This window comes from Vicugna pacos, chromosome 15, assembly GCF_048564905.1.
Source record: "Vicugna pacos chromosome 15, VicPac4, whole genome shotgun sequence".
NCBI lineage: Eukaryota > Metazoa > Chordata > Mammalia > Artiodactyla > Camelidae > Vicugna > Vicugna pacos.
Genome location: NC_133001.1, coordinates 42,086,744 through 42,104,123, shown reverse-complemented (window position 1 = coordinate 42,104,123; position 17,380 = coordinate 42,086,744). Strand labels below are relative to the sequence as shown.

General features: G+C 36.1%; 1 protein-coding gene across 5 annotated transcripts in view; it reads left to right on the top strand.

Annotated features, from left to right (window-relative positions):
• The window catches only part of BABAM2 (BRISC and BRCA1 A complex member 2), a 357,253-nt gene that overhangs the window by 122,249 nt on the left and 217,624 nt on the right, over positions 1 to 17,380 (top strand). For all 5 annotated transcript variants that reach the window (XM_072937993.1, XM_072937994.1, XM_072937995.1 and 2 more), the window contains exon 6: positions 5,332 to 5,406. In XM_072937993.1, the coding sequence (XP_072794094.1) occupies positions 5,332 to 5,406 (75 nt within the window). The remainder of the gene's footprint in view (positions 1 to 5,331; positions 5,407 to 17,380) is intronic.

Sequence of the window (17,380 nt, the reverse complement as noted above, 5' to 3'; positions counted from 1 at the left end):
GTCTTTCCCTTTGTGGCTTCTGAATTTGGAGTCGTATTAGAGTCATTCTTTGCTGCAAGGTTGTAAAGACATTTGTCAGTGTTTTCTTCTTTATGGTTTTAGTTTAGGTTTTACACTGAAATCTTTAATCTACTTTGTCTTTCTCCTCGTATATGATGTGAAATATAGATCTAAGTTTTATTTATTCCTAGAGGGCTTCCCAGTTGTCCCACACCATCAGTCATGCCCTAAATCTTTTTGGGCTTTTTTTCTGGACTTGCTTCCTGTTCCATTCATCTGTTGATTTTACATCAGCACTACACTGCTGTAATTATTGTGTCTTCAGGTGATGCTTTGCTGTCTGGTGTAGCTAGCCACCTCTCATTGCTTTTCTTCTTTAAGTTTTTCCTAGCTAGTATTGATTGTTTATTTTTCTACATGGTCTTTTGACTCAGCTTTTTAAAGTTTCCCTCAAGTAATGAACCCCAAGGCCTAGACAGGTTAGGCCTTCCTGAAACATGCTCTCAGAGCTCTCTGCCCTTTCGTGGATGGTATTTTTCACAGGTTGTAATTTATAGGGATATTATTTTGATTAATGTCTGATTCACTCACTAGACTATAAGCTCCAGGAGGGCAGGGATCATGTCTCTGTTACTCACATTTGCAGTGCCTGGTATGGGGCCTGGCACATTTGAGGCTCATAATCCACAGTAGTGAATGGATGAGTAAATCTTGAGTCTTGAGTTTGAGCTCTGATTCTTCATTACTCTCTCAATGACTATAGGCAAGTTTCTTGACTGTTCTAAGCCTCAGTTTTCTCATTTCTAAAATAGGTATAATGGAACCGTATAGCTCAATGGTAGAGCACGTGCTTAACATGCACAAGGTACTGGGTTCAATCCCCAGTACTTCCATTAAAATAGGTATAAATGAATTATATCTACTGAAGAGGGTTTGGGAATAATTAAATAATATATCTTAGAAAACGTTTTTGTGAAGTATGAGATGCTCTAATTAGACTAACTTTGGCTTTCCTTTTCACATACAGTAGTGCATTTAACAAGGAATAATCTCCAGGTTTAGGCTATTTGTTGTCAGAGACCATTGGAAGAATCATCTTTACCAGGCTGGGCTGTCACCCGGCTCTAAAGTTACAGACACTCTTGAGTATATCTTAGCTTTTAGGTATTAAGAGCAGTCAATTTCAGGTGACAGTTTGTTTGTTGACAGCGAACAGTCTCCAAGAAAGGACGTAAAATTTCTCTTTGCAGGGCAACCCGGGTTTGGAATCTATTCTGCACAAGATATCTGTCTCTTCTAAAAGGAGAAGAGAACTCTGTCATAGCTGCTCTTACCAGAAGAAGAGCTTAAGCCTAGTTGATTGCCAAAACTCAGTCTTATTAGTTTGTTACTTGCCAATGTACTACAACTTGAAAAAAGGAAGGCTGCATGTATTTACTGCTAATGCTGGGAAATTGCCACTAAGGCAGTTGGCAGAACAGTTGACATTTTAACAGTTCTAGGTCAGATAATCTCCGTCTATCCAGGAGAAGGTTTGACCAAGGATTGACAAAAAAAAAAAAAAAGATCAAATGATTCTGTTCACTTGGCTGCATCTAAATGTCTCATTTTCAGCTTACAGGAAAGATTACTATGGAAGCAATCTTTGACGTTTCAGCCGTTACAACAGAGTGGCCGTAAATGGCTTGAGTAACTGTTGGAGCTTCAAATGCAAATGCACAGGAAGAGTCGCTGTCTGAAGTAGAATGCAAGAAGGATTTTTTTCACGTGTGTTTTGCTCCTCATATGACATTTATGGTTCAAATTTTACATTAAGACATGTTTTAAATCGTCATTTACTCAGTTTCACACACAAGAAAGATCAGCTCACAGTGGCAGAACTGAAAGCTGGGTTCTTGAGTCTTAGTTCCAACGAGTATGAAGTTTTCCTTATTTTCTCAATGGCAAAATAAAGAATGTATAATAGGGTTTGAAAGTTGGAGATCATAAAGCACTTTTATAGTTTCCAGGAGACCAAATTCTTTTCAGTCTTGAGTTTTTTTTTTTTTGTTATGAATTTAGTTGTAAATCAGCCTGTTGCTGATAAACACAAATTTATATTACTCCTGAGATCAACATTTCTTTTATTATGAATTTACTTGTATAAAACAATTTGCTGCCAACAAACATAAATTTATATTAGTTCTAGGATCAACATTTTAAGAAGGGATAAAGTAGGGATCGTCTGAGCATTTTTGAAAGAATGTTGGTCTAAAATAGCCAGTAGAATAAAAATACATTGTACAAACTAAAATAGGGCAAAAGAGCTAGAATGCAGTGCATGGACTAAAATAACTAGCAGTTCAAATGAGTACAAGTGCTAAATATGTCATTATTTTTTGATTACCTTATATGTACAAGAGTTCTTTTAATTTTTTTAAATCCCACATTTTACTCCCTTTGTTATTGTTTTCAAAAGTATATTTAAGAACCCTGAGTCTAACAAACTAAAAGTTTTGAGACTGCCATTTTAACCTACAGATTGACATTTTCAGACTAATAGGTAGAAATGGCTGTGTATTGATTGGTACAGGGTTTACCTCTATAAATTGAAAATGAAGAAATGAACTGAATTTGATTTATTATCTGTCCAGCCACCTCCCTTTCTCAGCCTCTTCCAATCCTATGTTACTTTTTAAAAACCTGCCTTAACATCCCCAGGACTGACTTAGCAAATATCCCACCAAGATGCAGTAGCCATTTGAGGGTTCACCCGTTTTATGAATGATTGTTGCGCATCCCTCAGGAGTTTAGAAATGGCTCACACTATGGAGAAGAGAGTTCCTGGGTGACCTCAGATCAGTATTAGTGTCTGTTTGTGCCAGTGACCTTCTTGCTTGTTCTTGGACATCTAGGTGTGCTCCTGCATCAAGCCTCTTTACACTTGCCGTTCTCTTTGCCTGGAAAGTTTTCCCGTACATTTCACATGTTTGCTCCCTCACCTCTTTCAAAACGTCAATTGCTGCCTTGCAGACTACTCTGTGAAGGAGCTACATCCTTACCATTTGAGAGTTTTGAGCAAAGGAGGAACATAATCTGACTAGTGGGTTGAAAGGATCGCTCTGCCTGCAGTGATGGCAGTAAACTGCAAGTGAGCAAGGACTGAAGCAGGGAGGGTGGTGGCTGTTATCCAGGCCAGAGATAATAATGGCTCAGATCAGGTGGTTGTGGAGGTGGTGAGAAGTGGTTGGACTGAGGATGTAAATTGACAGCAAAGTCAGCAGGATTTGCTGCTGCTTTGATTGTGGAAGCTAGAGAAAAATAGGAGTCAGGGATGATTCTGAGGTTTTTTGGCCTGAGAGAATGGAGTAGAGTTGCCATTTATTGAAATGAATAAATATCCAAGGAAGGGCACAAAATCAGGATTTTGATTATAGTCATGGCAGTTGGATAAATGAAACTTGTACTTAGGTCCATAGAATCACACTTCACAGGGTATGTTAGTCCTCTTAGAGTTTAAAATAACCCTAAAACCACACCTTTCTAATAATCTGGGACTGTAACAGAAGTAAGAATTTAAGTAGGATCTTTCACAAACCTCCTCCCGTTCACCATGTGGAGCTGTTTATAGATCCTTACTTAGGTGGCTCTTAAATATTCTATCAAGTACTGAGTTGAGAATAGTCTGCATGTATTGATGTTCTATGCTGTGTCAAGGATGATTCTGAGGTTTCTTGCCTGAGACTAAAGAATGGAATTACCATTTACTACAATGAGGAATAAATATCAAAGGAAGAACGCAGCTGCTCAGCTCTAAGGACTAGCGCTGTTTGTCACCATTGTCATTTCTTTGGTGGTGGAATGTATTCTGTGACCTCAGCTTTGATTTTTTCCATTCACTTCTCTCTCTTCTGGCTTTTCTGTCATGGGGTCAGGCTTGTGGTGATAAAGAAGTGCTCTGTCCTTAGCCAGACGTTGATGTAAGTTAAAAGATGTTGTAAGCAGTAAAACAAACAACACCCAGCTATGCAGATAGAGTTATCATTTTTATCTTTTGAGCTCAAGGTTTATATTTCTGTTTTCATTTTCAAGGTTTTAGGTCAGAGTTTTAAAATTAGGGCCAGGACCTTGAAGCTAGTTGCTTGGGTGTTTGTAGAAAGGAGTGGTGACTGTTGTGGAATCTTCTGTAAGAGGTGGGCACGCGTCCTTACGTGTGTTCATCAACTCATCCGTAAAAAATATTTGTAAATGCCTGCTGTGTTTAAAGATGTGTTTTAGGGAATTTGAGGTGCTGTTTTTTTAAGGAGGGAAGGCAGTGGAGATTTAGGGAGCTTTTTAGTGGTAACAACATGATAAACATAGGGATCTACTCTTTAGAGTAGTTCTAACTCATCCCCAGAGTTCTTTATTCAAACAACATGTCATAGTGAAACCCACTATGTCAAAATCCCAAGCTGCACTCCAGGCTTGCAGTCAGAGAGGCTAGAAGCCCCAGGACCCCACCAGCTCAGCACACTTTATTGCATGGCAGAATTCCTTAGAACCCCTAGGTGTCTGCAGAGGCCACTTGGAAAAACTGCAATTCCTTAGCCTTTCCCATCATAAAAAGAAAAAAAAATTATGATGATTTCCCATCATCATAAATGGAGAGGGAAACTTCTTTTATATGAGCTTTCTCTTTTAGAAAAAAATAGAAGCTATTACTTAAGCGTAGTTAAATGTTTTAAATCACCAAACCTCTGTACATCTTTCCTATAGAGACTAGTTCATAGAAAGAGTTACTGAAAAATACTAGTTGGTGATAATGATAGTAACAGATTGTCAGGAGATTAGACTCTTACTTGGGGTACCCACTGATGTAACTGGTTTATATGGGTAGGTACAAGTTTGACCTTTGTTTTTACTTCCAGACGTACTGTAAAGGATGGTGATATATGTCATTAGCTTATGGGTTGTTAAGTATTAGTGAAGTGGTCTGAATGCTTTAGTAAAATCAAATGAATTGAATGGGCAGGTCTGTGCCTATTGTTTGAATTAAAACAATCATACATTCATGTATTCTTTTCATACTTTTAAAAAACAAAAAGGTAGTACTACTGCATTATAATTCTACTGCACATTTAAAATGCAGATTTAAAAAATCCTAATTGTGCTTTTTAGTAACTAATAATTTAATAGTGCTTTTTGATCCTCCCCTACTTTTTCAACCTTCTTTTCTTGCTTGATGTGAGAAAACCCAAATTGAAGATGCCTGCAGTTTGAACAGGTTGAACTTGTGGCCTTGGCTGTAATTGTCACTTCACAATCGATTCTGGATTTTAATCTTATTATTATATCTTTTTTTCCCCACAGACTGGTGAATTTTCAGCTCGTTTCCTTTTGAAGTTGCCGGTCGATTTCAGCAATATTCCCACATACCTGCTCAAGGTAAAAGTCTATGATTATCAGTATGAGAATATAAATGAGCTTTTAAAGTAATTATTTAACTCTGAATATTTGTATGGTGTGCCAGCATTTTGTCCAGGTGATGAATTCTATTAAAAATGTTGTTGCATGAAGATCCACTGAGTCACTATTACCTAGAAGCTAAAATAGTAGCCCTAAAAATAATTTTAAAATGGATTTTCCTTGTAAGATAAAATTACTATAAGTAAATTAAACATTAGAAAAAATTGCCTTTAGTTAATAATCTTTTGGGGATGAAAGACTCTCTTAGAAATTATCTTAATATGTATTCCGTCTTTAAGTAGTATTGCATATTAACTGTGCTGTGCCGACTGGCATTTCATTTTCTTTATTTATGTTAGCAGTTGATCTCAGGACCTTCAAAGTCGGACTGTCATGAAGAAACCCAGAATTGAGTTAGGCCAATGAGTATGGCATTCTTTAAAATGTGGTGCAGGCAAGATGAGGCTCGGGAATAGCTGCTTTGGGGAGGGCTCTGCAAATGCTTTGTGAAGAAGAGGTGAAATCCAAATCTTCACTAGGCTGTGGTTAGTGTGAAAGAAACTGAATGGACCGGGGAACCAGCCAGTACTGAACAGAAAGCCTTAAGATGAAGGCCCAGGTTTATCATAGATGAGGACTTGAGTTGCAGTTTAAGATAGGACCTCAGTGCCAAGTTGAGCCTGTGGCGGTGTAGCTCTGGCTTAATGTAAGAAGAATTTCTGCCTTCCTCATTTGATGTTCAAAGAGTTAATGATATTTATAACAGTCTACTGAGAAGATAGGATCCTTGTACAAGTTTTTCTGTGTATTATAATAGTCATAAATAATATTAATCTTGATAATGATTAGAATTATGGTCTGGAAGAATATAAACTATAGACATTGAAAAGATTAGGGAATACTTTTTTTTTTTTACATTCCATCCAAGGGATTTATTAGTTTCTTTTCCCCTAAGTAAAACGTGGGATCTTTGTGCCTTATTAAATTTTCATTTTTGATTTCTAGTTGACTATTTTCCTGCTCTGTATCCAAGAGTTGTAAAGTCCAAGTGAGAATGGAAGTCAGCAATTTATATTAGTTTCTCAATACTCCTGGTGTGGAAAATATACATATTAGATCTGTGATAACCAGGCATAATTGATTTGGTTTCAGCAATTACTGTGTCCTATTAGAACAGCCAACAGTCTCCTTGGAAACTCTTAGATCACAGACTCATTGATTGCCATGTATTCCAGTTAAAACCCTATTTCACCTCACTTAAAACTAAATTCAGTAGTATATGAGAGTACATTGTTCATATAATCACTTTAATCCATAATTTACAGTTATAGTGCCTTCGTTTGATGTGTTGCGCCTTATCAGTTTGAATGGTATTGAAACTTAGTGTTGTCTCTGCTCATGTTATTGGGGGTCAAAGGAAAAAAAATACTTCTTAGATCATAATCTATGTGAATTTTTTTCTCTTCAAAATCAAATTTCCATATTTTATGTTCAAGGATTTTGACTTTATATTATCATGCCCTTGCTTTCCTTGCCAGTCAGGTAGGGAAACATTGAATTCTATTTGGCACAATGGGAACCCATTTTTTCCCTTCCAAAAGTACAATGAAGTGACTTTTCTGCCATAGATGGAAATGCCTCCCTTGCAGCACTAATGTCTTTCTGGATCTTTAGTTCCTACAAAGAGAGTAAAACAGCAAGGACAGAAAAAGAGAAACCCTGTACAACACAAAACTAATGCAAAAAAAAAAAATCTACCTGCAGACCAGAAGTAATCCAGAATACATACTGAAGGTTTTAAGATCAAAGTTCCTAAAGCTGTGTCATAATCTTGGAACATTTGGTTATACTCTTAAAACTAAGTTTGTGTTAGGAATGGCTTTACATATTATTTGCATTTGGATTCTCCTAATCTAATGAAGTGAAAGGTAAAGTAGAATTTTTAACTATTAAGATATCATGGAGTTTGGCTACATATCCTACCAATTTGCTACAGTGAAATGAAATTTCATTACCCTATTATGAAGCTATCATTCACTCATATTTTCAAATGTACCTGTTTTATCTACAAATAGAATTTTTTATGTTAGAGTGAAAAAGCCGTTAAATACTCAGTGATATGATTTTGCTTTATATTATACTATAAGCATATATCGTTCTTTCATGGGATAGAATGAATTAACTCTGTAAATGAGTCATGACTTCAGCATCTGAATTTTATTCTGAGGTAAGTCAAAGGGTTAGATAAATGACTTACAAAAAACTCAGTCAGTTAAAAAAAACTTCTGTGTTAGTTAGGATTCCTTATTTATGGGTGGTAGAACTCCAGCACAAACTAGTATAAATTAAACAGGAAATGTAGTACAAATCCTCTGCTTCCGTAGTCCACATAGCAGAAAACAGATTACAGTTAGACATAAACCAACTTTCCCATGTCTGTCCTACTTGGGCCCAGGTGTGCATCTCGGAATTTCTCAACTGAAGAGAATGTGGTCCATCCATGTTGCTGCAAATGGCATTATTTTATTCTTTTTTATGGCTGAGTAGTATTCCATTGTGTATAAATACCACATTTATCCATTCATCTGTTGATAGAAACTGACTTATTTTAGTAAAATACTTCCATAACTTAGCTGTTGTATGTAATACACCATGAACATTGGGGTGCATGTATCTTTTCAAATTAGTGTTTTTGTTTTCTTTGGATAAATACCCAGGACTGGAATTGCTGGATCATGTGGTAGTTTTATTTTTAGTTTTTGAGGAACCTCCATACTGTTCTCCATAGTGACTGCACCAATTTACATTCCCACCAACAGTTTACAAGGATTCCCTTTCCTCCACAGCTTCACCAGCATTTATTTGTGATCTTTTTGATGATAGCCATTCTGACAGGTGTGAGGTGATACCTCATTGGGGGTTTGATTTATATTTCTCTGATGATTAGTGATATTCAGCTTATTTTCATGTGCCTGTTGACCATGTGTATGTCTTTTTTTGGAAAAATGTCTATTTCAGTTCTTGTGCCCATTTTAAAAAATTGTTATGTTTATTTATTTATTTATTTTGATATTGAGTTGTATGAGCTGTTTGTATATTTTGGATATTAACCCCTTATTGGTCATGTCATTTTGCAAATATTTTCTCACATTCAGTAGATTGTCTTTTTGTATTGTCAGTGGTTTCCTTTGCTGTGTGAAAAATTTTAAATTTAATTGGGTACCATTTGTTTATTTTTACTTTTGCTTTCTTTGCCCTAGGAGATAGATGCAAAAAATGTTGCTATGATTTATGTCATGTTTTCTACTGGGAATTTCATGGTTTCATAGCTTACATTGAGATCTTTAATCTATTTTAATTTATTTTTGTATATGATGTGACAAAATGTTCTAATTTCATTCTTTTACATGTATATGTCCAGTTTTGCCAGCACCACTTATTGAGGATGTCTTTTCTTCATTGTATATTCTTAGTCATAGATTAATTGACCACAGATGTGTAGGTTTATTTCTGGGCTTCCTATTCTGTTCCATTGATCCATGTGTCTGTTGTGCCAGTACTACTGTTTTGATTACTGTAGCTTTGTAGTATAGTCTAAAATTAAGGTGTGTGATGCCTCCAGCTTTGTTTTCCTTTCTCAAGATTGTTTTGGCTATTTGAGGTCTTTTGTGTTTCCATACAAATTTTAGAATGATTTGTTCTAGTTCTGTTAAAAAAAATGCCATTGGTATTTTGATAAGGATTGCATTGAATCTGTAGGCTACCTTTGGTAGTATGGTCATTTTAACAATATTAATTTTTCCAATCCATGAACACAGTATAGCTTTCCATCTGTTTGTGTTCTCTTCAATTTCTTTTTTCAGGATCTTACAGTTTTCTGAGTACAGCTCTTTTACCTACTTAGATAAGTTTATTCCTAGTTTTTCTTTTTCCCACTATTATATTTGCTTTTTTAAAAAAATTGAAGTATAGTTGATTTACAATGTTGTATTAGTTTCTGGTGTACAAAAATGTGATTCAATTATACATATATAGGTACTCTTTTTCATATTCTTTTGTATTATGTTTTATTATAGGATATTGAATATAGTTCTCTGTACTGTACAGTAGGACCTTGCTCATCTGTTTTATATATAGTAGTTTGTATCTGCTAACCCCAAACTCCTAATTTGTCCCTCCCCCACACCTTTCCCCTTGGTGACCGTGAGTTTGTTTTCTATGTCTATGAGTCTCTTTCTGTTTTGTAAATAAGTTTATTTGTGTCATATTTTAGATTCTACTTATAAGAGATATCATATGGTAATTGTTTTTCTCTTTCTGACTTACTTCGCTTAGTATGATAATCTCTAGGTCTATCCATGTTGCTGCAAGTGGCACTATTTCATTCTTATTTATGGCTGAATAGTATTCCATTGTGTGTATATATGTCACATCTTTATCCAGTCATCTGTTGATGGACATTTAGGTTGTTTCCATGTCTTGACTACTGTAAGTAGTGCTGCTATGAACACTGGGGTGCATGTATCTTTTCAAATTATAGTTTTCTCCAAGTACATGCCCAGGAGTGGATTTGCTGGGTCATACAGCAACTCTGTTTTTAGTTTTTTAAGGAAACTTCACACTGTTTTCCATAGTGGCTGCACCAATTTACATTCCCACCAACAGTGTAGGAGGGTTCCCTTTTTTCAATACCCTCTCCAGCATTTGTTATCTGTAGACTTTTTAATGATGGCCATTCTGACCTTCATTGTAGTTTTGATTTCCTTTTCTCTAATAGTTAGCGATGTTGAGCATCTTTTCACGTGCCTATTGGCCATCTTCTAAATTATAATTTTAGAATGGAGCTGTATCTCAGATGTCTATCAGTTGACCTGCTTTGCTACTCTATCCCCATGTATACTGAAAGTTCTTCAAGTACAGTGTATTTGCTACATAGCATAATCTGCAACATGAATTAGTTCATAAATGATTGATAAATAGTAGGAGCACGTCAGTATAATGCAAAAGTTGCCATGGTTTAGAGTTTATATTTCATAGCATATTAATAGTTTGACCACTAAATAACAGCAGCTGAATGAAAGGACACTAAGGCAGAGGAGCTTAGCAAGCTGTGGAGGGTATTGTATGGCACACAATGTGCATTCACTCCATATCCTTCCACTTGGCTCAATTTTTCAGTACACTCTGTATTTAAGTATTTATTGCATGGCTTCTCCCCATCTTTGTGGAAAAGAAAACACAAGACAATAATCCAGAGCTCTCCCTCTCTGGCATCATTACACTTTGTCCAAAACCTGCTTCTCCACTGTAACTTCTAATGATGATGACCCTCTGCTCTTTCCTGTTAACTCAGCAGTTTCCATCTTTCCTGTAGGCCCTTTCATTAAGTAGCCTGTAGCTTTTTAAAAGTCCTATATTTAGTATAACAGTTCTTTGTTTATTAGGAGTATTGCATGCCATTTTAAGTATAATAGTTACTGGAATTACTTTGGTTTTTGTTAATGCTGTGGTTACATAGTTGTATAGGCAACTGTAAGGTAAGGTCTAGCCTTACCATATTTTTCTCATAAACCTTTTATTCTTAATGTGTAATTTACTAGAATGCAGTTTTTTTTAAAGGAATGCATATATCACATTACAGCAGAAACACTTATATTCAAACAACCAGAGATTCTCTTCTTTTATAGGCTAGACGTCTTTAGTCCTTTACACTTTTATGTCATAAGTTTTTAAATCCTTCACTATGCTCATACTTCTCTTCAGGAATATATTCCAGTTTGCCAGCATCTGTCTTAAACTGTGGTGCCCAGAAATACATCAGACAGGATTGATCAGGTCAATGCTGATTAGTATTTACTGAGCTTGTGAAAAAAATCATACTTCCTTGTTTTATGAATCCTGTTTTATGCAGTTGGTTTTTTTAAGGCAAGTATAGATGAATCCCTTCATATTGTCTTTTTGAATTTGCTCTATTTTTTTAGCCTGTTTATGGGGGAGGTGTTGCCACCTATAATTCAGAAAGGGAAGTATGGATTGGAACCAGGTAGCGCAGTGACGGTGACAGGAATTATGGGATGTGCTCATTACAGGTTGACCATTTTTTATTTGGAGCTGTTTTCTCTTCGGTGACATTTTCTCTACCCACATCGTAAGGTTACCACCTGGCACCTGACAGGGGTGATGTCAGTTTATCACCCTCATCTATTGTCATTAATCCATTTTTTCAATCGGCAGACCTACAGTTCAAATAAAAGTAATATCTGATTTGGGGCATAAGATGATTGCGTACACAATAGTAATGCAAGTCATAATGATTTTAAATCCCGTAAGAGAAGTACAGAGTTCTTCAGTGCGTTGGTGAGAGATTACATCTGGTTAGAAAAGACTTTTATAAAGGAGGTGACACAGGATGGGCCTGAAAGACTCATACTGGTAGAGAGAAGCTAGACAAAGAATGAGCATGGTTTCAGGTGGCAATGAAAACACATTTGGAGAATACGAGAATGATCTAGTTTGGCTAAATCATAGAACATGTACACTGATTAGTGGGAGAGAAGAAAGGAAAAGCTTTTTAAAGGTGTAATGACTTAGGTAAAGCCTTAAATACTCAACTAAGGAGTTGAGTAATTTTTTTGAGTAGTACTTTGATTGGGATTGTATTTACAAAGAGAAATCTGCCAGGAAACAATATATAATAAAATGATTGGGGAGAAGGAGGAGGGAAATGAGGCTAATAGTCAGGGTTCAAAGGATGTAAAAGTGAATATTAAGGCTCCTGGTGACCCATGTTTCAGACTTGCTGAAGTTTTCATACCTGCAGCTGCCATGTTTACTCACCTAACTCAATGATCAACCTGTGAAGATGAGGAAGAGGAAAGGATGCAGTCAAAACCTTTTAAGTCAGTGCTACCCCAAATGTATGTTTTGGTTCATGACAAGATAAGTACAGAATTGATAGTCTTTAGAAACATTTAAAGCAGTTTGACAGAATAATCATATGTCTGTTGGCTGTAATGATAAAAATATTGGGTTTGCATTTTGATGTTTTAAAATTTTTTTCTTTTTATATTAACTCATTTTTTATGTATTTTATGAAGCCTTCAATCTGTGGAGGATTAGGAAAAACAACACAAAATAAATAGTAACTGTTTCTTCACTGTGGATAGTTTGAGACGTACTGTTCTAGCCCACACCTTGCCTTCTATGGCCCCTGGCCACCATTGCCTCCCTTATGCGGAGACACAACAGGCTGTTAAGTATCCTTGGGGGTTTTCAGTCTTATTCTTTTTTGTTGAGCTGGGATTTGTATTCACTGTTACCCAATGTTCCACTCCCCCAACCTTTTTAAATAAGTGCACCCCCCAGGGTTTGGAGTAAGAGAAGGAACCTGTAACCCTTGATTAGAATGTCATATGTTAGAAGAAAAAAAGAGAGAGAGAGATTAACAGGACACTTAGATTTTGATCTTGTTTTATGACAAAATAATGTCACAGTGATACGTGCTCTCTTTCTACCATGTTCTGAAGATCCCTTTGCTTTCTTGAACACATTTGCTGCAGCTTTGTTCTTACATTATGACTATATTGTTGGAATGAATGATACCCAGAAACCTGGTTAGTGTTGCTGGATCATATGGTAATTCTATTTTTAACTTTTTGTGGAACCTCCATACTGTTTTCCACAGTGACTGTACCAATTTACATTCCTGTCAACAGTGCATGAGGGTTCTGTTTTCTACACATCCTCACATTCTATCTAATAGATCTGAGGTGATATCTCATTGTAGTTTTGATTCGCATTTCTCTGATGATTACTGATGTCAAGCATGTTTTCATGTCTCTGTGGGCCATCTGTATGTCGTCTTTGGAAAAATATCTGTTCAGATCTTCTGCCCATTTTTTAATCAGGTTGTTTCTTTTCTTTTCTTTTTTTGATGTTGTGTGACTGTTTGTGGTATGGCTTCTTTTGTCTTTTTTGGTTATTAACACCTTATCAGATATATCACTTGCAAATATCTTCTCCCATGCAGTAGGCTGCCTTTTAGTTTAGTTTTGTTGATAGTTTCCTTTGTTGTGCAAAAGCTTTTAGTTTGATGTAGTCCCATTTGTTTTCATTCGCTTTTGTTTTCCTTGCCTGAGAAGACCTTTCTAAAAAAAAACATTGCTAAGACTGATGTCAAAGAGCATACTGTCCATGTTTTCTTCTAGTTTTATGATTTCAGGGCTTACATTTAAGTCTTTAATCCATTATAAGTTCACTTTTTGCATATGATGTGAGCAAGTAGTCTAGTTTTATTTTTTTGCATCTGGCTGTCCTATTTTCCCAAGACCATTTATTGAAGAGGCTGTCTTTTCCTACTGTATGTTCTCACCTCTTTTGTCGTAGATTAATTGACCATACAAGTAAACATGGGCTTATTTCTGGGCTCTCTATTCTGTTTCATTTATCTATGTGTGTTTTTGTGCCAGTACCATACTGTTTTGATTATTGTAGCTTTGTAGTACTATTTGAAATCAGGGCATGTGATACCTCCAAGTTTGTTCTTTTTTCTCGAGATTGTTTTGGCTATTTGAAGTCTTTTGTGTTTCCATAGAAATTTTAGAATTATTTGTAGTAGTTCTGTGAAAAATATCATTAGTATATTGAAAGGGATTGCATTGAATCTATAGATTGTGTTGGGTAGTATGGTGATTTTAACAGTAATAATTCTTCCAATCCATGATTGTGGCATATCTTTCCATTTGTTCCTTTTGTCTTTAATTTCTTTCATCAGTATCTTACTGTTTTCCAAATAAAAGGTCTTTTTTTTTTTAACCTCCTTGGTTAGATTTATTTCCAGATATTTTATTCTTTTTGATGTAGTTGTAAATGGAATTGTTTCCTTAAGTTCTCTTTCTGATAGTTTTTTGTTAGTATATAGTAATACAACAGATTTCTCTATGAGTTTTGTATCCTGCAACTTTACTGAATTCATTTATTAGCTCTAATAGGTTTTGGTAGCATCTTTAGAATTTTCTGTAATAGTGTTATGTTATCTGCAAACAGTTTAAAGTCCTTTACTATTACTGTATTACTGTCAATTTCTCCCTTTATGTTTGTTAATATTTACTTTATGTGTTTAGGTGCTCCTAAGTTGAGTGTGTATAGATTTACAATTGTTATACCTTTTTGTTGGATTGATCCCTTGATCATTATGTAATGTTCTTTTTTGTCTCATGTGACAGTCTTTGTTTTAAAGTCTATTTTGTCAGATGTAAGTATTGCTACTCCAACTTTCTTTTTGTTTCCATTTGCATGGAATACCTTTTTCCATTCCCTCACTTTCAGTTTGTGTATGTTGTAAGCACTAAAGTAAGTCTTTTGTATGCAGCGAACATATGGGTCTTGGTTTTTTTTTGTTTTTTTAACCCATTCAGTCATTTGATTGGAGCATTTAGTTAACATTTAATGTAATTATTGATAGGTATGTACTTATTGCCATTTTGTTAATGGCTTTCTGGTTGTTTTTGTAGGTTTTTTTTTTTTTTTTGGTTGTTCCCTTTTTTCTCCTTTTGCTCTCTTCCCTTGTGATTTGATGACTATCTTTAGTGTTATGTTTCAATTCCTTTCTCTTGTTTGTATATGTATCTATTATAGATTTTTGATTTGTGTTTACTATGAGGTTCATGTATTGTGTATATATATACACACACACACACACGTATGTAAAGTTATTATTTTAAGTTGATGATGTCTTAAATTTGAACACATTCTAACAACTGCATTTTTACTCTTCCCCTGCTGCCACATTGAATGTTTTCAACATTATATTTTATATCTTTTTGTTTTTGTATCCCTTAATTACTTATTGTGAATATAGATGATTTTACTGCTTTTGTTTTTTAACCTTCCTACTAGCTTTAAAAGTGGTTTATCTTTAGTGTATGTTTGCCTTTACCAATGACTTTTCTTTTGTACTTTTAATGTTTCTAGTTGTAGTCTTTTCTTTTCCGCTTACAGAAGTCCCTTTAATACTTCTTGTAAAGTTAGTTTAGCGGTGCTAAACTGTTTCAGCTTTTCTTGTCTGTAAAACTCTTTATCTCTCCTTCAAATCTGAATGATGGCCTTGCCAGGTAAAATATACTTATTGTAGGTTTTTATCTTTTCATCACTTTGAATATATTATGCCACTCCTTTCCGGCCTGCAATGTTTTTGCTAAAAAGTCAGCTCATAGTCTTATGGGGGTTCCCTTATATGTAACTAGTTGCTTTTCTCTTGCTGCTTTTAATATTCTCTCTTTATTTTATTTTTTGCATTTTAATCATAATGTGTCTTGGTGTGGACCTCTTTGGGTTCATCTTGTTTGGGACTCTGTACTTCCTGGACCTGAATGTTTTTTTTCCCTCAGGTTAGGGAAGTTTTTAACTATTTCTTCTTCTAAAAATTTTTATGCCCCTTTCTCTCTCTTTTCTCCTTCTGGGATTCCTATAACATGAATGCTGGCACACTTGATGTTGTACCAGAGGTCTCTTAAACTATCTTCATTTTTAAAAATTCTTTTTTCTGTTCAAACCTGCTGGTAGATGTTGCCAGGTCCAGGTGCATCTGGCAGTGAGGTCTAGAGTGGGGTCCCAGGGCTGGTGTTGGTCTTTTGGTCGGCCAGTAAGTCACTGGTGCTAATAGGCTAGAGGGAGAACTCAGTGGCACTTGTGAGCACCAGTGTCTTTGTGATATTGTGAGCTCCCCAAAATGGCTGCCACCAGGATCTCTGTTCCCATGGGCAATCCCAGTTGCCTCCTGCTTCTCTGGGAGGCTCTCCAAGATGAGCAGGTGGGTCTGACGCAGGCTTTTTTCAAATTATTGCCTCTGTACTGGTACTCAGAATGTATGAAATTTTGTGCATGCCCTTTAAGAGTGGATTCTCTGTTACCTACAGCCCTTTGGCTCTCTTATATGCAAGCTCTATTGGCCTTCAAAGCCCTGTGTTCTGGGGGCTCATCTTCCTCGTGACGACCCCTAGACTAGGGAGCCCAATTTCAAGCTCAGACCCTTTATTCCTTGGGGAAATCCTCTGTAATTGTGATTTTCCTCCTATTTGCAGGTTACTTGCCCCAGGGTATGTGTCTTGTCTGTACTGCGTGTGTGCTCCTCCTACTCATCTCGTTGTGGTTCCTTCTTTATATCTTTAGTTGTGAAAAATATTCTACTAGTCTTCATGCCATTCTCATAGATAGTTGCTCTATAAACAGTAGTAATTTTGATGTGCCTGTGGGAGGAAGTGAGTTCAAGGTCTTCCTTCTCCACCATATTGGCCATGCCACAAATTACTTTTTAAAATCATTCCTAGTCATAAGCTGCCAGCATCTAGGGTTTAGCATAGATATAATCGGTTCAGGTACATTTGATGAATCCTCAAGTGGAGCAATCCAACGTGCTTTGTCCCCTTGGGTTTCTATGTCTGCCATCTGTGTAATGACTTTTTATTCAAAGAGTACATGGTTTAATGTAACAGCTAGCATTTAGGGGGGGATTTTTGTCAGAATTTTGCCATTGATAGAGATGGCAGTGCTACACACGTGTGTATTTGATCCTGATAGCTACCCTCTAAGGTGGCACAGTGGATGTCTATTGTTTTGTCTATGTAGCATCTCTCCTCCTCCATCTTGTAGCAGTATCCCATGTCCACCTTCTCTTCCCTACAACATCCCTGTATTTCTGGTAGGGCTGTACATTTCAGCTCCTCTTCTGCCTGGAAGGGATTAGTCCTAGGGCTGGGTATATCATCCAAGCTGACCTAGTCAGTCTTTCCTAGAACATTTGAAAAATAAAGTAAAAAGACAAAAACTTTTTCTTTGCTGTAATATTGATAAGCTGGAATGAAATGAGTTTAGGACTACAGTCAGTCATGTTTCTCACTATGTAGGAAAAGTCTCTAGGTCAGCACTGCCCAGTAGAAGTAAAATGCAAGTCACA